A 24,583-nucleotide genomic window follows, 5' to 3' on the forward strand; every position below is an offset into this window, starting at 1 on the left:
GCCGGCAAGAAGGAACTGAGGAGCGGGTGGGCCGGCAGGGATATATATCAAGCGCCATGATGGCGCCACTCTAGGGGGCAACCTGCCGGCCCACCGAGTTGCTAGGGTAAAAGTTTTCCGACGAATGTGCACGCGCGGCGCGCACACCTAACTGGAATGGATATGAGCAACACATCTCGAAGAACAACAGTTACAAAGGTAAGTAACCGTCTTTTCTGGCTCTTAATACTGTGTCAATTATAACCTCCTGCATGAGAGAGGTTGTGGTGCTGTCTTTTTGAATCTGCAGCTTGCAGAGCCTTTCCCAACCAGCAGTAGAAGAAGGAAATTGGTGAATTTCACAGAACTGGTCAATTTTACTGCCACATTCAGAATGCTGTATGGCGATGTGAAGGTGACAGTTGTCAGTTTTGCTACTACTTCTTTGGAAAGTTGTGAGCAGCAGAGGCAAGCATAGTGTAATTCAGGTAGAACCTGAAAGAGGAAGGAGACAGCTTGTCTCTCCACACCTTGCTGATAGATGGCAGGACAAGGCCTTCAAGCTTTCCAGAAATCCCTAGGTTTCAGCAGGTCTTATTTGCATCTGCAGAGATTAACAGTTTTTTGTCTCTGGACTCTGCTCGGAGCTTCTCTTTTGCATAGTTTGATCAGGCTCTGGGAAAACCGGTGAATGAGGAACAGGTAAACTGAGACTTTCTAAAAAATTGCATCTGTCCTGCAGCTGGTCATTGTGAAACTATTTGGTGCAAGTCACTTAACATACATACATGATTAACTGAATACACATTTATTATCATTTGCATATAGTCCAGCAAACACTCTGACCAACTAGGTACAAGATTACAATAATCCAACCATTATAGATGGCAAAGTTTCTGAACATATTTTGTATTTGATACAAAGTTGTCATGTAAGTGAAATATGGTTGGCTATTAGGCAATAGTGATTTTTTTAATGCTATGTAATTTACATAAAATGACTACTGCAGAAAGTGTCATTGAAAAAGAATAGCACAAGATAGCTATATTGAAGTTTCATATTTTGCAGTAGATATTTTCACACTTTTCCATCTGATTAACTTGGTAGCTCTAGGAATTACCGTATGTTAATGAAAAGAAACATTTAATACTTATGGCATACAGCTTTCATTGGTGTACATGCTTAGAAGGCTAGTCTCTGTGTCTAATTACATACCTGTTTTCTCCTAAAGGGCTATATTAAAGATAGGGAACTAGCATTTTAAGTTACTACTGAGTTGTGCTATAGCTCAAACGAGGCCTGATTCAGGGCCCGTTGTCTTCCAAAGTATTTGAATGAGGATCATCACCCGTAGCTGTTTTACTGAATATATACATTATAGCAGCTGTGTACTAAACACCAAAAGTGCAAAGAGGAGTTTAAATAAGGGCCTATTATGGATAACTATTTTGCGAATTTAGAGTTCAATTGTGTTTCCATGGAAGCTAGTGAGAGTCTTGCTATTGACCTCAGGGGGATTAACAAGCTTTTTAGACCAAGATTTTCAAAAATAGATGTAAAAGTTAGGATCCTCAAACCTTATTTAGGCACCTAAATAAGTGACCTGATTTTCAAAAGTGCTGAATGCACAGCAGCTCCCACCGATTTCAATGTTACTTTTTGTTAAAGTGATGAAGACTTATTGATATGAAAGTGCAGTACAGTGAACTGCTGCTAAGGGCTTCAATGAGTGTAAAACAGTGTAGTGAGGTGCTATACTGCCTTATAGCAGTTGAGAATTTGACCCTAGATCTTTGAGAGATGGAATGACAACAGCAGATTTTTTTGAGACTGTCTGGGTTGCACAATGAATTAAGGAGGTTTTACTGAACTCTTCTTAAATCCTTCTAATGAAAGCTAATGTAGCTACCAAGTTAGAAAGGAGAGCTTTACCATTAAAGCTTCAAACCATGGTTCCTTCTATATACAGAAGGGGAAACATATACTACTTGGTACAGCAAGGCTCTGCACTCTAGTGCTGTAGAAAGGAATAGATTTTCTATGACAACATTGTTTATCTCCTGTTGTGAAGACCTGTGTGTGTCTTCTCACTGGTACACGTGATGCTCATAATTGATTGTTGCAAGGGATCAAAAAAGAGATCTTTGGTCCAAAGAAAATATCTCTGAAAGAAATTATCAGGTATTTCAGTTGTAAGGTCATCATAAGTTATCAGAAACTCTAAAATGAAACCCATCTACAACTGCTTTGCTGTTGCTTTGTTTTGTTTTTAAATACAAACCTGAAGTGCACAAGCTTCAGTGTCAGCAGAAACTAAACTTCTGACAGGTGGAAATCCTAGTTCCAGTGAAGTCAATGGCAAAACTGCCAAGCACCACAGTGGGGCTAGAATGCATAATTTCAGTTTTATTGAGATAAATTCTAAAAAAGATGCATAGGAAATGTGCATATACACAGTTAAGTGAGGCTTTTGTACTGAACTCCAAGGTGAGGGTATTTTGTGGTATGCAAAGAGATCTTTTGCATTGTAGTCTAGTAAAATCTTTCTTTATCTAAGATTTAGAAGACTTATTGTGAGTTAGCAAGCAAATATTGTGCCTTATCTAGGTACCTGCAGTGATTTTGGAGGGAATGGGAAATACGAATCATTGCTCTTATTTATTTATGAAAGTTGCTGTTAAACCATACCACCTAGTTTAAAAGGAAGTGGGTTGCTGGCACAGTGACTTTGGAATTCATTCCCACATAGCCTGATTTATTAACCCTTCAGACATGCTGAAAAGCTCCTCTTCAGGACATTTCAGGAGTGGGTGAGTTTGAGTAATACAGGTGATCAATGCAGGGATCATCCAGGTTACTGTGGCGTAGTAAGGACAGGCTAATATGATTTTATTCTTTGTAGGTTTTAGTTATCTTAGAGCACTTGGAGCAAAGCAAATATTTGAATGAAATAAATATTTGTTAGGAAGTACTCTTACAAAGCAATGAAATTGGGTACAGGTAGTGTAGGGGAAAATATGCCATTATAAACCTAATGAATAGAGTTGAGTGGAGGATGGAAATTCTGTGTAAAAAAGGACTTTGAAATTTGGCTTCATTCAAAATTGGGGACGGGGGGCAGTCTGAAAACTGTGACATTCTCCCAAAAGAAAATTCAGGGGGAAAATTGTTTCCATTTTGGCTTTTTAAATATTTATTATATAGTATAAAAAATAAAGATTTTGAAACAAAGTAATTTCAAAACAAAACAAAAAAATGTTTCATTCCAAAAATGGTGAAGCAGCATGTTTGGAAATTTTCAGAATTTTTCCCTGAAATGAAGTTTTGGGGAAATTGACATGATTTTACAAATCATTTAGATTTTGACTGAATTGTTGCACTAAAGTTTTTCCAACAAACTCTGCTAATGAACATTGAGAGTATTTGTCACTATCCTTCACTGTTAATGTACAACACGGTCTATGACACTACAAATAGAGGTGAGGGAAATGTTGGGTTTTTTAGGTGAATTCTGAATCCTTTTCAATTCAGTTTTTTTCCCCATTCACTTTTCTGCAGACTTTTTATTGTAAATGTCTCTCTTACAGTAGTTCAACTTATTTAGATTAAATATCTGCACCCACTAATATAGAGAGGCAATGACATATTTTGCCATGCAGCAAGAACCTTAGGTCTTTCTCATCTTTTTTGAAAAACTGGTCTTCACTAATGGGTGCTGAAATTATTGGCTGAAAAATCAAGGGATTAGTTCAAAGAGCCTAATTTTTATATGTCCTGGGTCAATTAAGTAAAGAACAAGGGACAAAATTCAGCCTACTATAAACTCACTGAAGTAAATAATGTTACATCAGGTCTGTAGTGGGATGTGTGATTTAGTACTTTAAGCAAACACAATGTCAATCTTCCCCTTTACTTTAAAAAAGCAAATGAAATTCTAAGAAAAATGGCCAAGTCTTGGTCTAACTTCTAAGCTTGATAAAATATTTCATTTCTTTGAAAGGAAAGCTGGTCCCTTAAGCAGTAGTCCATACTACAGTGAAATGTAATGAGCACTTGTTATATCCATAGAAATATGTAAAATTCTGTGTAACAGAAAGTTGCCTTACTTTGGGCAGCAGAGCAATTCACTAAAATTGCAGTAACAGATCATCTCACAGCTTTTCCCTTCCCAGAAGTGGTCTTGAAGATTTCCATCAATGCCTTGAAAACTGGCCACACCTTCTGGGATGCTGTGACAGTTGCAATCTTTTAGCACTTTCTTGTAACAAGAAAGTCGACTGAAAGGCATCATGTTAGTACCAAGCAGCATGCTCAGCAAAACAAGAGCTGATAGAATCTTCATTTTCATCATTCCAAAGCTTGCTTTTGGCAGGAGTGCTAATGAGAAAAGAGGCACATTAGACATGTATTAATGCTGAATAGATCAGTTTTTGTGCAGGTTGATTAACTCATTTCTCTAGCTTCCATCCAATTTATCCTGAGGATTTTTGGGAGTTGGACCACTGTGCTGGAGAGGATTATTTCCCAGGAGATAGAAGGTATTGCTACTTCACCGTTGCAGAGTTAACTTTCACTGCCCTCTCTGCACCCTATTCTTATTTCTCAATAATAGAGCCTTTTATTGCTGGCAGTTTTGATGTTTCTTTAGCTTTTCTCCTTCAGGAAATTGCTTTGAGAGAATTTGACCAGCTCACTGGTATGAATGTCTACTTTCATGTAGTTGTATATGTTTGGCGCATAATAACATTAACAAAGCAGTGTGGAAATGTTCAGATACATTTCCCCAGTTTCTTGATGCTTTTTGGCTCTCTTAAATCATTACAAAATTATGATGACTCTACTGAAGTTGTTTCATCCTATTTCTCCCAAATTTGGTAGAAATTACATGCTAGCATGACCTACTAATGTATTATAATCATAGAAGATTAGGATTGGAAGAGACCTCAGGAGGTCATCTAGTCCAGTCCCCTGCTCAAAGCAGACCAACCCCAACCCCAACTAAATCATCCCAGCCAGGGCTTTGTGAAGCTGGCCCTTAAAAACCTCTAAGGATGGAGATTCCACCACCTCCCTAGTAACCCATCCCAGTGCTTCACCACCCTCCTAGTGAAATAGTTTTTCCTAATGTCCAACCTAGACCTCCACCACTGCAACGAGACCATTGCCTGGGCCAATTGGGGGGTGGGGGTGGAGGGCCATCTGGCCTGGGCCTCAAGCTCAAAGAGGGCCTCAAATGTAGACCTTTGTTAATTTTTTGGCATTTGATAAGTTTTCACAACTTGTTTTTATGCACGTCCCTATTGGACCAAAATGTGACTCTCTCAGCTTAGCGCTGCAAATTTAAGCAAATAAGAGATGTGATTTGGTAAAAGACAATTTTTTTGTTAACTGATATAGATTTTGTCAAATTAAAGTGTTAAAAATGTTCATAAGTACTAATAAAAATATATTGGTTCTGATGGCACAAGATTAGACTGTGATGAACATGTCCTCTCAGATCAGCTGATTATATAAACAAACCACTATTAGTGGCTGGTGCTGGATCAAGTGCATGTTGAAATGTAGAGAATTATTACATTTAGTGTCTTTATAGTTTATGTCTAGTTGACTAAGGAATTATTTATGTATGAGAATTCCTCATTATCACCTTCATATGGTAGCTAAAAGAGGTGACTGGCTGGTGAGCCCTAGGTTGGTAGCTTGGCCATCATCATAGGCTTTCGGAGTCTATAGGCGCAGATTCAAGGTGAAAATTTGAGAGGACTATCTTGTACAGTGAGTTTCTTGAGGACACATGTTTGAAATTTTTGGACATTATCCCTCTGTCTGTATCCATGTCTGTGTTTATAAAAATGTCATCCCTTTGACTTCAGCTCAGCCTGTTATATTATAATTTGTGTGCTTGAGTTTTGATTCAGTGATAAGGATAATAACCTGTCTGACTGTTTCATTTTGTGTTCTTAATTAGTATTCCTTCTTTTTAAATCTGTTCAGCATTTGTGTACCATACAGCATTTGTGTGAATCTCACTGCACAGGCTCGAACTGAATTTCAGTCTATTCAGAAGCACACGTCCAAATCTGAATGCATTCTGATGTCATCTTTGTGGATGAAGCTATTTAAAATGATCCACCAAACTAATCTGATATTTGAAGTACGCAATGCTACACTTGATGTTGAGACGGATAACACTGAAAGTCTTATCAATGACAGTCAACAGATTCGTGGACAATAGGATGCGATCCTGACTGAGTCCAAATTAGTAGCACAGAATATTGGCATTTCAGCTGAGTTCTCCACCAGTTGCTACTTACCTACTGAATCTGATGCCGAGCAGCTTTATAGGGTCAGTGTCTTCCTTGTCATCATTGACTCTACTCACTCAAGTCTTATTTGTCAATTTGAGTCACTGTGAGTAATTTGTACTTTTTTGGGTTTCTTTTGCAGTTCAACAGACTGAATAATGAAGATCTACTTTCTGCAGCTGAACAATTTCAGCAACAGTACAACAAAGAAATCTCAAAAGATCTCAGAGACAAGGTCATCTTCTTCAAACAAATATATTCCATTAACTTTAAATTAGATTGCAAGCCAAAGGAATTGCTTCAAGAAATACTTGAACTAGGACTCTCTGAGGTGTTTCCTATTATCACAATTGCATTGCATACTTTTGTCAGTTTGCCTGGTGAACACAACTTCAACATGTTGAAGCAGATGAAGAACTATCACTGTTTATCTACGGGACAAGAGCGTTTGAATGGGTTCTCCATGCTTAATATCAACTGTGACATTGCATGAAAGTTAGATTTTTCCTCAATAATTAGTGCAGTTGCACAGAGAGAGGCAAGAAAAGTACTTGTTAAATAAAAAAAATTCAGATTATGTCTCACTCTTTTTTTGGTGCTCTTTTTTATTTTTATTATGACTAGGGGCCTCAAAAGCTGGAAGTAGCCTGGGCCTCTCTGGACCTTTGAGAGGGCCTGACCATTGCTCCTTGTTCGTCATCTGCCACCACTGCAAACAGCCTAGCTCCATCCTCTTTGAAACCCCCCTTCAGGTAGTTGATGGCTGCTATCAAATCCCCCTTCACACTTCTCTTCTGCAGACTAAATAAGCCCAGTTCCCTCAGCCTCCCTCATAAGTCATGTGCCCCAGCTCCTTAATTATTTTCGTTGCCCTCCACTGGACTCTCTCCAATTTGTCCACATCCTTTCTGTAGTAGGGGTCCCAAAACTGAACACACTACTCCAGCTGTGGCCTCACCAGTGCCAAATAGAAGGGAATAATCACTTCCCTCGATCTGCTGTCAGTGAAGTCCAATATGCCGTTAGCCTTCTTGGCAACAAAGGCACTCTGCTGACTCATATCCAGCTTCTTGTCCACTGTAATCCCCAGGTCCTTTTCTACTGAACTGCCACTTAGCCAGTCTGTCCCCAGCCTGGAGCAGTGATTGGAATTCTTCCGTCCTAAGTGCAGAAGGGGAACAGGAATTTTGTATACTTAGGCCTTGGCTACACTTGAGAGTTACAGCACTGGTGGTGGCTTTCCAGCGCTGTAACTCACTCCCCATCCACACTAGCAAGGCACATACAGGGCTGTATCTCCCTGGCTACAGCGCTGCATGTACTCCACCTCGACGAGAGGAATAAAGAGAACAGCACTGCTGTTGCAGCGCTGGAGTGCCAGTGTAAACAGTGATTAATCTTACTATGCTGTAACTGACCTCTGGAACCTTCCCATAATGCTTTTAAGTAAAGATAACACTTTGTGTTGTTGTGATGCCTCTGTTTGTTTTGTTGTGAACTCGGGGCTCCCGGAGCTGCTTATCTAAAAAACAAACACAGCTCCTGTTTGCTGTGAATGACGCAGGCAGGGGGATCCCTTTGGAATGTCCACAGCTAGTGTTTGCTTGAGGAGAGAAGCAGCACAGTGGGCAGTGGGGGGGGGGTCCGCTTCGGAGCAGCTGCTTATCTGGTCTGTGAGGGGAAAAAAACAAAGAAGGCTGTTTGCATTTAGTGAATGAGAGAGCGGTGGGGGGAGGGATCAGAACTTTTTTTTTTTTTTTTTTTTTTTTTTTTAAGAGGAATGAATGGCTTTATTCATCATGGCAATATACAGTGCTTTAGGAATATGTACAGAGGGCAGCTGGGGAGAGAGGTTATAACTTTGAGTCCTCTTCAGCATTCTTGGTAGAGAACTTCTCTCGCAGTTTTTTCCATTTACCTTTTTTCATTTCCTCCATCTGTTTCCCGCTGTCTGTTGCTAGGACTAGCTTGCATTCTTCCACTGTCACTCCAGTGAAGCTCGTATCTTTCAGGCGTGGATACTTGTTTTTATAGAAATTGGTATGGATTCTGACTAAACTCTCATACATTTGGTCACAGTTTGCAGGGTCAGCAATCTGGGTGCTCTCCCCCTCCCAGAAGGCCTGGGCCACCCGCTGCCGGAGGAAGGCGCCCAGGTCCCGGCCCCGCTTGGTCTCCTCCACCGGCCACTCCTCGCAGAGCTTCAGAAACCGTCGGTAGCGGGTGGCCGCCAAGGCAGGGAGCTGACACAGTGTCAGCTCCAAAAATCCTCCCTCTCTCTCTCTCTCTCCCCCACGCTCCCTGTCACACTCCACTCCACCCCACCCCCCTCTTTTGAAAAGCACGTTGCAGCCACTTGAACGCTGGGATAGCTGCCCATAATGCACCACTCCCAATACCGCTGCAAATGTGGCCACGACAGTGCGCTAGTAGCTGTCAGGGTGGCCACACTGCAGCGCTTTCCCTACTCAGCTGTACGAAGACAGCTTTAACTCCCAGCGCTGTACAGCTGCAAGTGTAGCCAAACCCTTAGTCCAAGTGCAGACTTCTGGACATGACTGGTTTTACTTTTCAAGAAAGTGAAGGGCCAAGCATAGCAGAGGGAGTTCAGGCTCTTCACAGCATTAACAGTGCACCTCTGTCCTGACTTCCAACACTGCCTGCTATTCTAATCCAGCACTTCCATGAAACAGAGACTGTTGAATGTGTTACTCAGAGGGTGTTGGAGAAGAGCATCCAACTTGCATTCATGTGTAAATTAGGCCAGGATCTGAGCTGTTTCTCAGCTTGGTTTTTAGCAGCAGAATATTCAAGGGTAGAGGGACAATGTTTGTTTACATTTCTTTTAGCTTGATACAAAGATTCCAATCCCTCTCTAGATTCAAAGAGTTGCTCTACTCTGATAACCAGCCTAGACAAATACTGCATCTTTTCATTCAACAGATTTGTATTTATTTGTATTTGTATTTTTGTATGTATTCCTACTTATATCTGCTCTACAGTCAAATAGGATTTAGTTGCTTTTTGGTCTTAACATTATAGACCCAATTCAGCTAAGAGACTATGAGCTGGATTCTAGGCTTTCTTGTGTAGCTGGAGTAGGGAGACCAGATGTCCTGATTTTATAGGGACAGTCCTATTTTTGGGTCTTTTTCTTATATAGGTTCCTATTACTCCCCACCCCATCCCAATTTTTCACATTTGCTGTCTGGTCACCCTAAGCTGGAGAATTGAATGCATAACCTGAATACTGTGGGAGAAATGGGGATGCAATTTGACCTTTAGAATATTTATAATGTATGATGATGATGATCAAAGAAAAATCCCATTTTGACTCCCAGATCTCAGGTCGAGGTTGCAGGATTGATAGCAGGCAAGTGGGGGAGGGGAAGTCTTTTGTAAACTAAGCATGCTTGATATGGAAATCACTTAAACATGTAACCCTGCCACGCCATTTTTTTACAGTCACTTTTCAGAGAAGGACCATATGTTAAAACACAAAACATTGTCGGACACACATACTGCTTTACCACGTTCTTGATTCAATTAATTTTCATAGACAGTTACATTGATATTTCCACCCTGCTGCTCTTCCAGTCCTTCAGCCATTTTGACAAATTATCTGCACAAAACATCAAAGATAACTGCCTAAGAAAATCAGTTTCTGGAGACTTAAGCCCATTTAGAAAAAAACACGAACATTATAGGGATAAAACTGACATTATTAGTTTGCTACTCATCATGGGCACCTCATTATTCTGGTCTTTTACACAAACTTACATGCTTATGCTAATATTATGTATAAAAAAAATTGGTTTATACGTTTTGCTATGGGTACTGTGGCAGGGCAATGATTCAGCAGCGCGGTCCCTCCTGCTGGTTGTCCAGGGAATTAGCTCTTTTCCAACTCCGGAACACCTACCGGCTGCTGGCTTGCCTGCTGCTGGCCCCATGTCCCTCCCAGACTCCGGTCCCTTTGTCCAGGGGTTCTGCCAACCACAGTACCTCCTCTGTCTGGGTCTCCCCTCCCAGGGGAATCCCCACGCCTTATCCCCACCTCGCCTCAGTAGCTACTGCTAGCCATCATCTAGCCCCTGCTCCCTGGGGCAGACTGCAGTCAGTAAACCACTCATCATTGGCAAGGGGGGTTGGACCAGCTGCCTCTGCCTATCTCTGGGCTGCAACTCTGCAGCCTTAGTATCTTTTGTAGGCCTTTAACTAGGCCTGCAGCCTGGGGTTTTGCTAGGCTGGAGCTCCCCAGTTCCCGCTGCCCTTCCCCAGCACTGCTCCACACTAAGTACCTGCCTCAGCTTCCCAGGCAGCCAGATCCTTCTGTTTCAAGAGGCTACAGAGAGAACATATTTTTTCTCCCCAGTTTCTGGCCCTCAGCCCTCTTATAGAGCCAGCCATGGCCTGATTGGGGCGTGTCCCCACCTGTGGCTGCTTTCCCCCAATCAGCCTAGCGTTTTCCCCCATCCCTGCCCTCTCCTAGGGCTGTTTTAAGCCCTTCAGGGCATGAGCGGGGTGACCACCCCGCTACAGGTATGCTTAGTTAAAATAAAAGCAAATGCTTATTTATCTTTGTTACAGATGTGAAATTCAATGAACTATTTTTCTGGTTTACATGAAATTTTGCATGCACGTTTATCTTAATGAGTAGCTCACCTTAATTATTCTTTTAATTTATAAAATGTGCTCATTAGACCTCAGGGACCATGTCTAATATTTAAAAGATTGGCTAGAACTAGTTGTAACCCTTCTGCCCCTCTGAGTTGGCAGCAACAAGGGCCGGGTTCAGTATCCAGAGGTTCCGTTTCAATAACCCAATGCCAAACCAGCTCGAGCCCCCACCCAGTGACCTGGGAAAATCTTACACACACCCCTAGGCGCCTCAAAGAGGCAATGCTTCCCCTCTCGCAAGCACAGAGTCTCGGTGTAGCAGAAAAGATTTAATACATGAGATAAACAACAAACACTAAATTGGGAAAAACACCTCTACTAGAGTTCATAGACCAAACCGTGAGCAAAGACCCACCCCAGGAAATTGGGCTGTGTCCTCTTTCCTGGGCTCTTGAGTCCAGCAACCCCCAAATCACCCACAGTCCCAAAAGTCTCTGTCCTGGGTCAGTGCAGCCCAAAGTTCGAGAGTCTATCTGCAGGTCTCCCCCCCCCCAGCCTGGTAGAAAGGGGCACCTTACGTGGTCCGGGGCGAACTGCCCTGCCTCTCTGTGGGTTCTGCTCCCGCCTTCTCCACGAACTGCTGCGCTTTACCAGCCGCTCCACTCTGCTCCTCCAGCCGTTCTCAGAAACTGCTCCGCTCCGCCAGCTGCTGTGCTCCACCAGCTGTCCTGTGAGCTGCTCCAGTTGTCCCTGCAAACTGCTCAGCTCTGCGGGCCGCTCACAGCTACTCCGCTCTGCCAGTCACTCCGCTGCCACCAGCTGTCCCGTGATCCGCTCCACTCCGCCAGCGGCTCTGTTCCACAGTATAGCTTTGGGCTCCCCACTAGTTAGCACTGTACTCAGTGCTCTCAGCTCAGTGATTTTAGCTCTTTAGTGATTTTCAGCTCTTAGTGATTCCAGCTCATAGTAGGGGAGCCCCAGTGCTAGTGCACCATTAGCCCAAAGTGATTTCAGCTCAGTAACCTGTAATTAAATTCTTAAGGGAATAAAAAAAACAACTCTGACATTCCACAGTGGAGAGAGGAGGAGGTGCAACTGGTGCTTCTGGCTCCACAAGGAGACTACACCACCAGGCACAGATCCCTGTCCCCAACCTCTCTCAATTCTCTGGGTTTTGGAACCCATGTCCCATGTCTAGCCAGTACCACCCAACTGAGGGTGAGCAATTTGTCACCAAGCAGTCCCACAGCTTGGCAGTCTGGGATAGGGTGGGCGTGCCTATGCAAATACACTATCTCACATTCTTTCCACCAGATGTCAGGGTAGAGCTTATCCTGACTCTGCTTACATAGTGAAAATAATACAATGTGCCAAATAATAAATTCCCCTTTCCTTCAAATAAGGTAAACATCAAGCCATCTTTGCCTAAAGTTAGATTTTGGACTCAAGTATGGTGTATGTTTGTAGGACAGTTTTTATTCTAAATCAGTTTCCCCAGCACTAAACAGTACATAAGTGAATCCAGCTTAAATGAGTTTATAGTCTAAGGAGGACAGGTGTGGACACAGTCTACCCTGGTTAACAAGAAGGGCAGTCTCAAAGTAGTACAAGTTTTTTTTTTCCATTGACTATATAATTTAAGCATTTCATAGAAGAAAAAAGAGTTAAAGGTGATGATAGTGCATGGTACTACACCTAAAAGATATGGGACCTGATTTTCAGAGTTGGCCTCTGTTTTTCTAGGCCCAATGTAACTAGTTGTGCCATGTTTTGTATCTGTTACAAATTGCAGGCACAAATAGATATTTAACTATTGAACTATGTGTGTTTGTAAGTCTAGGGTGACCAGATATCCCGATTTTATAGGGACAGTCCTGATTTTTGGGTCTTTTTCTTAAATAGGCTCCTATTACTCTCCACTCCCGTCCTGATTTTTCACACTTGCTGTTTGGTCACTCTACTGTAAGTCAGGTACATAAGTCTGCTATATGTTGTGCAAAATTGCCCCTGCAGCAAGAGGAGTTAGACCAAATCCTGAGTGAAAATTAGGCCGTTATGACAGCGTGCAACTCAAAAACAATGTATTTTGTAGCTCCATTAAAAGTATGACTAACTTTTTAAAGAAATCCTTATGCTGTGTCCTAAACTCTGTCAGACTCTGTCGCTAGACTGCTAAAGATAGCAGGTTCCAAAGGCCGAGGACGTCAGCTGAAAATACCCTGTTGCTGATCCTGGAGAGTTAGCTCACACTTCCAGGTATGGGTATCAAGAATGCCTTACTGGCTCTCAACTGCCACAGGACACATGGCAAGAGGTCTCAGGTAAATTGGTCCCAGGTCTTTTAAAATTTCAAAGATAACTACATCTTGAATTGCAGAACTGAATGGGCAGCCTGTTCAGATTATAAAGCAGAAGTGTGTGGAAGGGCCTGAATCAGCTAATGGCCTACAAAGCCATCCCTTAACAGTTTGTTATATATCAGAGGGGTAGCCGTGTTAGTCTGGATCTGTAAAAGCAGCAAAGAATCCTGTGGCACCTTATAGACTAAATGTTTGAATACTAGACATACCAGACAGGTTATAAAATAAATAAAATGAGGGCACTGGCACTGCATGACAATTCTAGTCCACTATTCTGTCTACAGTTGATCAGGAGATTATGACCTTTCCTGAATGATGCTGAACTCGTCACAGTTATCCATGTCAGACTCCTCTCTATGCATTATTATAACAAACTGTAAAAGCAGCAAAGAATCCTGTGGCACCTTATAGACTAACAGACGTTTTGGAGCGTGAGCTTTCGTGGGTGAATACCCACTTCGTCAGATGCATATAGTGGAAATTTCCAGGGGCAGGTATATATATATATATGCAGGCAAGCTAGAGATAATGAGGTAGTTCAATCAGGGAGGATGAGGCCCTGTTCTAGCAGTTGAGGTGTGAAAACCAAGGGAGGAGAAACTGGTTTTGTAATTGGCAAGCCATTCACAGTCTTTGTTTAATCCTGAGCTGATGGTGTCAAATTTACAGATGAACTGAAGCTCAGCAGTTTCTCTTTGAAGTCTGGTCCTGAAGTTTTTTTGCTGCAGGATGGCCACCTTAAGGTCTGCTATAGTGTGGCCAGGGAGGTTGAAGTGTTCTCCTACAGATTTTTGTATATTGCCATTCCTAATATCTGATTTGTGTCCATTTATCCTTTTCCGTAGCGACTGTCCAGTTTGGCCGATGTACATAGCATCCTATACAGCAAACAGGAAAACATCAAAAAAGAGCTCTCCAACCTGGAAACTCTCATCAATAACCAAACTTCCATACAAACGGACTTTGCTAAAATAAAACAGGAGATCTACATTACTCACTTCACCTCTCTACAAAGGAAAAAGGACTGTAAGCTGTCTGATTGAACTACCTCATTATCTCTATCTCATTATCTCTAGCTTGCCTGCATATATATATACCTGCCCCTGGAAATTTCCACTACATGCATCTGACGAAGTGGGTATTCACCCACGAAAGCTCACGCTCCAAAACGTCTGTTAGTCTATAAGGTGCCACAGGATTCTTTGCTGCTTTTACAGTTTGTTATAATAATGCATAGAGAGGAGTCTGACATGGATAACTGTGACGAGTTCAGCATCATTCAGGAAAGGTCATAATCTCCTGATCAACTGTAGACAGAATAGTGGACTAGAATTGTCATGCAGTGCCAGTGCCCTCATTTTATTTATTTTATAACCTGTCTGGTATGTCTAGTATTCAAACATTTACCCATTGTTTCTCTTGCACTGAAGTGTGTCCTCTTTAAATGCTCTTTCTATTTTCACAGATACTAATTTACATAAAACTCATAATCAAAGAGCTTCCTTCAAAAAAGATTTGTCCTAGAGGAAAGGCTATTTTCAGATTGAAGGCTGTCCAAGATCATGGAGACGACAGCTTTGTCAATACAGCACTCCTACTGTGTGGAGATAAGGGAAGAGATGGTAGTGGCTTGGTGGAGCGTCTATGCAGCGCAATATATGGAATATATTCTGACTCACCAGCTATGAACTCGTTCCTTATACTGCTAAACTAGTACTGTTGAGATATCCATGAAGGTGGAAAGTTGCCTAGCTGATGAAGAGTTGCTGGATGGAGAGAGAGAGAGAGAACAAGTATGTGGGATGTGTGTGAGTGTGCATTTTACAAAATATAGATACTCAAGTTTTCTCTGCCATCACCAAGTGCAGATAAAATTGCATTGATACCTATCCAGCCAGTGAAATCTGCTGAACAAATGTCACACAGATGAGCTGAAGAACAGTTACCAGTAAGTAGTTAGATCCACAGGGAGTTTTTTTTTAATTCTCTGCCTCAATGGCCAAGACAAACAGAGCTATGTTTCTTGAGAATACTCATACTGCTGTAAGTTCCATGCAGGCAGTTGCTGTCAGTAATGAGCACTAGTGTTATGGGTAGGCAATAGAAATATGGAAAAGTGTGAGTGAATGAAACTAAAATTGTAGTTCAATATCTTTTCCTTTAAATCCGTTCCTTGGCCTTTCATATTTGGAAACAAATGTGTAAGCTATATATGTACTGAACTTTAAATGTACACATATTTATAGTTGTCAAGAATTCTATAGCGTCTGTAGCTGCTTCATTTTGAAAATGAAAGATACTTCATTGTAAGTGGGTCTCTGTCTTCTTATGGTCCTTTACAGTCATACAGGAGGTATATCCTACATTAACAGACTAATCAATTAAGTTCAAAGTGCAATAATAGTTTTATTACTCTGCAGATAATATATTTAGATATCTTCACAATGGGTGTACAGTTCAAGAGTTAAAAGTAACTCTGTTAGTAACACCATTCAAAATACAAAATTCCCTTCACATCATTTAGCAGTCATCTGTCAAACTTCCCTAGTCCAAAATACCTTCAAAAGGCTGAGCTGATGACAATTACTGTTCAAATTTGCAACTTGTTAGATGCAGCCATAGGAAAACATTAAACAACATCTGCCGAATTGGGGTATCACTTGATATATGACATATGTGTGAGGTTTAGAATTAAAGAAGTTTGAAGAAGCGTTTATCAAAATTAAAAAAACAAAACAAGAAACAAAAAAACTGACTTTTTTTGCCTAAACAGTCAGAACATTGTGAACCATGGTAAGGACCGCAGCTATTCCACTGAGGATGAATTCAATGAATTACCTCTTTGTAAAACCCATCAATACCATGTTTCTTTCCGGGAATTGGGTTTTCATGAAGACTCATTTAATTTCCCTAAAGACAGCAGCTCATTGTGAAAACACTTCTCTTCACATCCACCAGTTTTTGCAATAATGTTGAATGCATGTAAATAGTGGGCGATAGTGGAAAACTTACTATGAACTGTGGTAACATCCAACTTTACAAGGAAGAGTAACATGTTAAAAAGTATTGTTTTTTTCCTTTAGCTGAATAAATTAAACTGGATTTATCTCCTCACATCTGTCCTGCAACGCATCATTTGCTCACAGTGAATGTCAACCTTCCCAAAGTGCCTCCTGTACATGCCATTCATCTTATGTAATTTATCTAGCTTTGCATCCTGTAACAAGCATGAAGGGGAACAAATAAATGAGGATAATTGCAGGAGCAAGACATACCTTTCTCTTTTGCTTCTCTCTCTCTTTCTCACTTTCTTGGCAGCTGTATCTTTTTAAATGTACAAGTTGAGAGTTGGAGCTAAAGGAGATGAGGAGAGGGAGGGCTGAAGGGAGGTGCTGTACAAATACCCCTTTGTCTGCCCTGGCTTCTGTCTGTGAGTGACAGTCTCTTTTATCCAGCCAGGGACCCGGGGGTGGGCTTCAAGGACTACCTCTTTCAGCTAACTCCAACCCAGACAAGAAAGAAATGAACAGCTCCTTTCCGGCTGGAAACAACTAGTCCATACAGGATTCAAAGAGAGGAAGCCTCCTCAGGGAGTAAAATACCTGCAGGAAAAAAAATACTTCTTGGAAAGTGTTTTTCCTCTCTGTGATAGTAAAATATGATTGGAAAAGTAAGTAGGTGAGAGCGAGCAAGAGAGAGAGAGAGAGAGAGAGTGTATAGAGAGGTGGGGTGAGCGAAGCTGCCAAGATCATCTGGATTGGTAGGAGAGCGTAGTTTGATGAACGAATGCATTGTCCTAGCATATTTTCTAGTTGCCCTTCTCTTGTTTCTCTCATTGTGTCATAAAAATTCCCTCTGGGAGAAGTTTCATAAACAGCACTGATGATGAGGCAGGAATACCCAGCAATGGAAACCTATGCAACGTTCACATGAAATAGCTTGAGTCATCCTTTGAGTTCAGAGTTCTGTTTGTTCTGAAATTGAACTGACTGAGAACTGTGGTAATTATATTAACTGGATTTTTGGTAATAGATGCACTGCCACACCTTCATTGTATTGAGTTTGCTACTGGCAAAACATTTAATCACATCCTAATGGTGAAACAACTACTTAGCCAATATTTCAGAAAAGCATATTGTGGAATAGTGCAATGGTGCCCTTAAAACCCTTTAATTAAGGTATTCAGATGAGTAGTTAATTTAAATGGAAAGAGGTTTACATACAATTTACGTTATCATCTAATAATAACTAATTTAGGGAATAGATTGTTTAGCTTTAAGTCAAGACTCCTGTATTCTAGTCCCAAATCAGCTACTATGGACATCTTGGCTCTTCTTTGTGGTTTCATCAAATCCTGCCACTGTAATTTCTGTCTTCTAGCTGTTTGATGCTGGCTGGGTGTCAGCTTAGGGTAGATAAGATGGAATTGATGCTCATAGGCAGGTATGAGTGTGCCTTCTGCTAAAGGTTTCTAATCCACCTTAGCCATTTCATGTTTTAGTCTTTCCATTTTAGCTCTAGTATTGTTTTTGAGCTTTAGGTGTCAGTGGGTTTTCTTCATCTACTACTAGCCCAGAGGTTACAACATTTCTTTTATTTTCTGATGTGGAGCTCATCACAGTGATCTATGCCACTAAACTAGATTATTGTAATGCACTCTATTTGAGGCTACCCTCCCAGACCTCTGCTAGTGTCAGCAAATGTAGCATGCACCAACCTGTCTCTTCTTAATGCAGTGAGATGTTATGGACCTGACTCTCCTTACATTGCTATAAATCAACAGGAACACCACTAAAGTCATTGGAATTATATAGCAGTAATACTGCATTGAGAAGAGAATAAGATCTTGTATGTGCACATAATGCCATTGTTGCACACTGGCTGCCTAGTCACTTCTATGTGCAATTGGAGTAATTTTGTTATGAATGGTTTCATTTTGAAAGAGAGCACCTCGTTTTCTGATGTGCTCTCACAAGAAATAAAAATGTAATGAGATCTTTTTGCTCCATTTCTGGGGTTCAGTTCTCTTGTGTTGGTAGCAGTATGTTCTCAAAGGAGGGTCCAAACTTCTGGAACATACTCCCTTACCTTCAAGTCGTTTGATTGTTTGCAGTTGCCTCTGATGGTTTTCTATTGAAAAACTTGGAACTGAGCATGGCTAAACAATTGAGACTTGCATTGCATCACTGGCTAAACAGGGCGGCATGACAGCTGCCCCCCAATCCAAAAGGGCCATCATCCCCCTGCCTAAATGGATATTATCCCTGGTGACCAATTTCTATTCCAAATTCATAAAGCTTACTTTCAATATAAATGTCATATTCCTTAAGTTTTACTTGTATGTACAACTCACAAAGTTTACGCATCTTGGCAAGTTACGAGCTTTCTGCAGATACCTTACGTGTTACATGTTATTTATGGATAAATATCCTGTAAGACCTGTTTGGTGCAGGCAATTTGTCTGGTCTGAGGTGAGCATGCTTTGCAAAGAACCGATGACTCTTTGCCAAGAAGTGTCTGGTTCACAATAGGGTTATGAATGGGAAAGAGAGAAGAAAGTTGTAGCATAACTGGTAAGTTTTGCATAGCTCCATGTGTGACATTGCCTGTTATTAAGAAATGATCACTTATTACTCTTCACCGTGCCCCGGAGCAGTGGGGTGGGAGGCGGGCAAAGCTCAGCCTGCAGCAGCTTAGGGGGCTGAGGAAAGCAGGGGCTCTGGAGAACCTGGAAAGGGCAATAGGGAGCAGAGTATTGGAGTGAGTCAGAGCAGATTGGCGGGGGGCGGGAGGGAGGTGAAGCTCTGAGCCTTTGTTTGGGGAGGGGCAGTAGAGCAGGCAGTTAAACTGAGGGTATGTCTGCACTATGGGATTATTCCAATTTTACATAAACCGGTTTTGTAAAACAGATTGTATAAAGTCGAGTGCACGCGGCCACACTAAGCACATTAATTCGGTGGTGTGTGTCCATGGTCCTAGGCTAGCGTCGATTTCCGGAGCGTTGCACTGTGGGTAGCTATTCCATAACTATCCCATAGTTCCCGCAGTCGCCCCCACCCCTTGGAATTCTGGGTTGAGATCCCAGTGCCTGATGGGGCAAAAATCATTGTCGCGAGTGGTTCTGGGTAAATGTCGTCAGTCATTCCTTCCTGCGGGAAAGCAACAGCAGACAATCATTTTGCTCCCTTTTTCCCTGGCTTGCCCTGGCAGTCACCATAGCATGGCAACCACGGAGCCTGTTTTGCCTTTTGTCACTGTCACCGTATGTGTACTGGATGCCGCTAACAGAAGCGATACTGCAGTGCTACACAGCAGTATTCATTTGCTTTTGCATGATAGCAGAGACGGTTATCAGTCATTCTGCACCGTCTGCTGCCATTCTAAATTGGCAATGAGATGGCGGTTATCTTTTGTTCTGTACCGTCTGCTGCTATTATGGTGCCCCTGGCTGAGGTCGGCTGGGGGCACAAAGGCAAAAATGGGAATGACTCCCTGAGTCAATCCCTCCTTTATGGTATCTAAAAATAGAGTCAATCCTGCCTAGAATATGGGGCAAGTGTACTAGAGAACCAATGTATCAGAGAACCAGAGAGCACAGATGCTCTGTGTCAGATCCCGCAGAAATGATGAGCAGCATGCCATTCACGGGGAGTGCCCCTGCAACAACCCCACCCATTGCTTCCCTCCTCCCCCAACCTTCCTGGGCTACCATGGCAGTGTCCCCTCCCCATTTGTGTCATGAAGTTATAAAGAATGCAGGAATAAGAAACACTGACTTTTTAGTGAGATAAAATGAGGGGGAGGCAGCCTCCAGCTGCTATGATAGTCCAGGCAGGACATTAAGCGGTGTGGGGGAGAGGAGCCCAGCATCCCGCTGCTATGATAGTCCAGGCAGTACAGAATCTTTTCTTTGCACCTGAAAGAAAGGGGGCTGATGGAGCTCAGCCCCCAGTTGCTATGATGAAGATGGTTATCAGCCGTTCTGTACCATCTACTGGGAATGACCAGGAATCATTCCTATTTTCACCCAGGCCCCCCCTGCCAGCCTCACCTGAGGCCAGCCAGGAGTATTCAGCAGCTATCAAGCATATTGTACTATCTGCCACCAGAGAGGGAAGAGGAGCGGATACTGCTCTTTACTGTTGCAGCATCGCGTCTACCAGCAGCATTCAGTAGACATAGGGTGACATTCAAAGAAGTCACAAAATGATTTTTTTCCCTTTTCTTTCACGTGGGGGGGGAGGGAGTAAATTGACGAGCTATACCCTGAACCACGCCCGACAATGTGTTTGAACCTACAGGCATTGGGAGCTCAGCCAAGAACGCAAATACTTTTCGGAGACTGCAGTGGACTGTGGGATAGCTGGAGTCCTCAGTACCCCCCCCCCCTTCATGAGCGTCCATTTGATTCTTTGGCTTTCCGTTACGCTTGTCATGCAGCACTGTGTAGCTTGAAGATTTTTTTCAAACGCTTTGGCATTTCATCTTCTGTAACGGAGCTCTGATAGAACAGATTTGTCTCCCCATGCAGCGATCAGATCCAGTATCTCCTGTACGGTCCATGCTGGAGCTCTTTTTGGATTTGGGACTACATCGCCACCCGTGCTGATCAGAGCTCCATGCTGGGCAAACAGGAAATGAAATTCAAAAGTTTGCGGGGCTTTTCCTGTCTACCTGGCCACTGAATCCGAGTTCAGATTGCTGTCCACAGTGGTCACAATGGTGCACTGTGGGATACTGCCCAGAGGCCAATACCATCCATTTGCGGCCACACTAACCCTAATCTGATACGGTAATACCGATTTTAGCATTACTCCTCTTGTTGGGGAGGAGTACAGAAATTGATTTAAAGATCCCTTTATATCGATATAAAGGGCCTCGTAGTGTGGACGGGTGCGGTGTTAAATCAGTTTAACGCTGCTAAAATTGATTTAAACACGTAGTGTAGACCAGGCCAGAGAGTGAGATGGTTGGAGTGGGGAGCAGAGAGTCTGGAGCATTGGGAGGATTGTTAGGGGAAGAGTGAGGCATGGAACGGGCATCCCATGTCTTTCCCTACTTCTCATTCCCGAATTTATCCACAGATCTCCAGCTCACCCCTCTTTGAGCCTCTACTTCCACATTGTCCTTGTCTCATTCCTCTATCCTCCCGCTGGCTGCCCGTTTTGTTCCTCTGTTTGCCCATCCCACAGTCTGTGCCTCTCCTTTTTCAACTCTTATCCTCTTCTAGTTCCTCAGGTGAATCACAATTGGAACCAGCTCGCTCTTTCTTTCTCATGCTGCCAGTGCTAGGTTGGCTGGGTGCCAGCAGAGGGAGTTGGCTGGGTGCCTTCTGTCCTCAGTGCTGTCACCTTGTATCAGGAAGGACTAATTATAGTGAAAACTCTACTTTGTTCCTGCACCCGTGCCGGATGTGCAAAGATCCAGCTGGGCTGCATGAATGCATGACAGGCCTGCCAAATGCATTCCTTTCATGTCTGATGCATGCTACTTGGTTGGCCTGTTCTAGTTTTGTGGATTACAGTAAATTGTGTAACGTGCTCAGATTCCACAGTGAATGACCTAGTTCTATAACTATTTTGTGACTTCTCAGTGTTCTGTATACGTTCTGCATTTCTAAAATAAACCACACACACCCTCACCCTTATTCTGAAACACATATCTATTCAAATCTCACCTATCACATTCTGGCCTCCAACACAGACATGAACTCTCCCCAACTCTCTCAATGGTCCCTTCCGGCCTTGGGATCTAAACACTTCAGCTACTGACACACTTACAGTGAGAAATACTAAGAGAAACACCTCTTATATTCCATCTCTAGAAAGGATACCATTGATCTACCATTCCACTACATGCCAGGCACTTCCCACTACCATATCCATCTCTTCAGAGCATAAAGAGTTTATGTGGCCCTTGCACGTTGGAGGGTGTAATCACAGTAGCCTATTGTAATTGAATCTAAGATACTACAAGTAAATCTAATTACCTGAAACTTTAGAGTGGGGATTCATTTATGTAAAACTCAAGGTATCTGAATTTTGTACAGATACAGTGAAACATTTGGGTATTCAGTGCTTATCTCTGATAGCACTGTTGGGTACCCCAGACATTAAGTGCCACCACCATTTTAAGCAGATGTCAGTTAGACCTGCTCTGAGCAGATTAGATGACATAGTGTTTAAAATGGTGGCTGCAGCCAAGGGGTCACTTGTTAAGAGTTGTGTGATTCAGAAACCATTTTCAGCACACAAGAACAACGTTCAGTCTTACAAACCTATGAAAAATTGCATATTCTTATGCTTATTTTTAACTATTTATATACACAGTAATATCTCTTTCTTTTATATAAAACTCTTGTAACATCTCTCTTCCTATAAGATAATTTGAAATTGCTAGGCAACTTCACTGATCTTTCACTTAATGTGGTTTTTCTTTTGAGTCCCTTACTCTGCTGATGTTTGTCCTCAGGACATTTTTGTGCTTGTATGTTTTCTAGCATCATCTTTGCCAGTTCCTGAGGGGCTGTAATAAGTCGACTCATTTTACAGTCATTGCCAATTTCTACTGTAGTCCCTATATTGGCATCCACAGGGGGGAATCTTTTAAGTTTTCTCTTGAAAACAGCTGATCCTTGGTGGCTGTTAAGAAATGAGAGTAGACAGATGGTAGAGTTGTCCTTATACTTCTACTGTGTATGATTTTGGTGCTACCCTTTGTGTACTTGTCCCTGTCCTCCATCTTTTGTCTCTGTCATTAGATGCTGGTTGTAATCTAACTGGCTATTCTCTCTGGAGTTCAGGGAATTCTTCTGTGCCTCTTTCAAAGTGTTAGGTTTGTTTCACTGCTGTTCAGTTTGTTCTGTCACCTTTTCCAGTACTGCTGATTCAAAATGTATTTGCTATAGTAGTAGAATGCATGTTTATGGGACAGAAGGCACAATATTGGACTGCTGTCCAGGCCTTCTGTTGGTGTATTTCTCTACTCCAGTAATATCGTCCACGTGGCCTTTATTATCCTACTGTGCCATTTGGCGATCTTAACAGTTGTTTCTGCTTTGCCATTAAACTGACCGTGATGTGGAATTTTGTAAAGGGACTGCTCAGTACACGAGAAACACACTGACTTAAAGTACAACAGGCAGGCAAAGTGCTCTTTTCTTCAACTACAATACACTCCTGATTATCTGAATGGCATGAGGGACAGGATTTTATTTGGATAATTAGGAGTCTGGATAATCAAGAAGGCAGAAACCATTCAGCAGTGGGGTGGTTTCCTCTGCTGCTGGGGGATCCCTGTGCTACAGCAGGGCCAGCAACACCCAATCCCTGCATGCACAAGGGGGAAGTGCATGCTGCACTTGGGACACAACAGAATTTTTGTCTAGTCCATTTCCTCATCTGGGAAGCCATTACTGATGTTTGGTTGAGGTGTTCCATGACTAACACAAACTTTTCTGGAAGCTCTGCCACTACTAGAACAATCTGCTTCTACAATCAACTGAAGGTGTCTGTTCCGGCATGCTAATGCCCTGCTTATAGATTATCCCATACAGGAGAAGCTCAATGATACGAACACCAGAGTTACGGACTGACTGGTCAATCAGACACTATGTGAAACCAGAATAGCCAATTGGGCAGCAGCTGGAACCAAAACACCCCAACAACAATACTGTACTGTGCCTGTATTGAATCTTAAGGTAAGCACATCTGAGCTGTCTGTCCCCACCCCACCACCATGTGCAGGGCAGTAAGAGGTGAAGATGCTGGGGCTGCCAACCCAAGGCAGCTGGAGCCTGCAGAGCAGGAGCAGTGCTGAGATCTGCGTCATTTTCACCTCTTCTTCCCCACCCCCATTGGGGGGGGCTCGCTGTTTTCACTCTCCTCTACTAGCCAGAAGGGGGACAACGTGCTGTTCACACACACACATCCCACCTCCCCCTACCCTGCTGGGAGGAGGACAAGCTTGCAATCCAACTCAGGAAAAGAAGCTGCCTGCTAGAGCTGAGGAGGGAGCTCAGCTACTGCTGAAGCCTGGCCTGGAGGATCAGCTGCTGGATCTGGAGCCCAAACTGTGCTTTGTTCAGAGTTATGAACATTTCAGAGTTACAGACAACCTCCATTCCCCAGGTGCCAGTAACTCTGAGGTTTCACTGTGCTCATAAACAGCTACTAAGTCCAATGCTGTACCAGGGCAGCTATCAAGGCTTGCACACCCTTATTTTAATTCAAGAGTCTTGCAAGTTGTTTGTGATCTGTCAGAATGGCAATTCTCATATAAGTATTGATTAAAAAAAATAGTAGACTTTCTTCTTCTAAC

General features: G+C 42.5%; 2 protein-coding genes across 2 annotated transcripts; both read right to left on the reverse strand.

Moving 5' to 3' along the window:
- Positions 1–218: 218 nt before the first annotated feature.
- SCRG1 (stimulator of chondrogenesis 1) lies at positions 219–16,612 on the reverse strand. Its single transcript, XM_050945423.1, has 3 exons — positions 16,540–16,612; positions 4,086–4,356; positions 219–2,143 (listed from the first exon to the last, which is right to left on the reverse strand). The coding sequence occupies exons 2-3, from the start codon at positions 4,328–4,330 to the stop codon at positions 2,086–2,088; spliced, it is 303 nt and encodes a 100-aa protein (XP_050801380.1). The 5' UTR covers positions 4,331–4,356; positions 16,540–16,612; the 3' UTR covers positions 219–2,085.
- On the reverse strand, positions 8,034–9,893 carry LOC127047385 (ubiquinol-cytochrome-c reductase complex assembly factor 2-like). The gene is made up of 2 exons (XM_050945500.1): positions 9,852–9,893; positions 8,034–8,527 (listed from the first exon to the last, which is right to left on the reverse strand). The coding sequence occupies exons 1-2, from the start codon at positions 9,891–9,893 to the stop codon at positions 8,138–8,140; spliced, it is 432 nt and encodes a 143-aa protein (XP_050801457.1). The 3' UTR covers positions 8,034–8,137.
- Positions 16,613–24,583: the final 7,971 nt, after the last annotated feature.

Source organism: Gopherus flavomarginatus, chromosome 3 (genome assembly GCF_025201925.1).
Source record: "Gopherus flavomarginatus isolate rGopFla2 chromosome 3, rGopFla2.mat.asm, whole genome shotgun sequence".
Lineage (NCBI taxonomy): Eukaryota > Metazoa > Chordata > Testudines > Testudinidae > Gopherus > Gopherus flavomarginatus.

Coding starts and splice junctions, on each gene's coding strand:
- SCRG1 (XM_050945423.1), bottom strand. CDS start 4,330: ATGATGAAAATGAAGATTCTATCAGCTCTTGTTTTGCTGAGCATGCTG. Junction 2,144..4,085: donor GAATTGCTCTGCTGCCCAAA/GTAAGGCAACTT, acceptor AATTTCTTTCAG/AGATATTTTCTTTGGACCAA.
- LOC127047385 (XM_050945500.1), bottom strand. CDS start 9,893: ATGGCTGAAGGACTGGAAGAGCAGCAGGGTGGAAATATCAAT. Junction 8,528..9,851: donor AGCAGGGTGGAAATATCAAT/GTAACTGTCTAT, acceptor ACACTGTGTCAG/CTCCCTGCCTTGGCGGCCAC.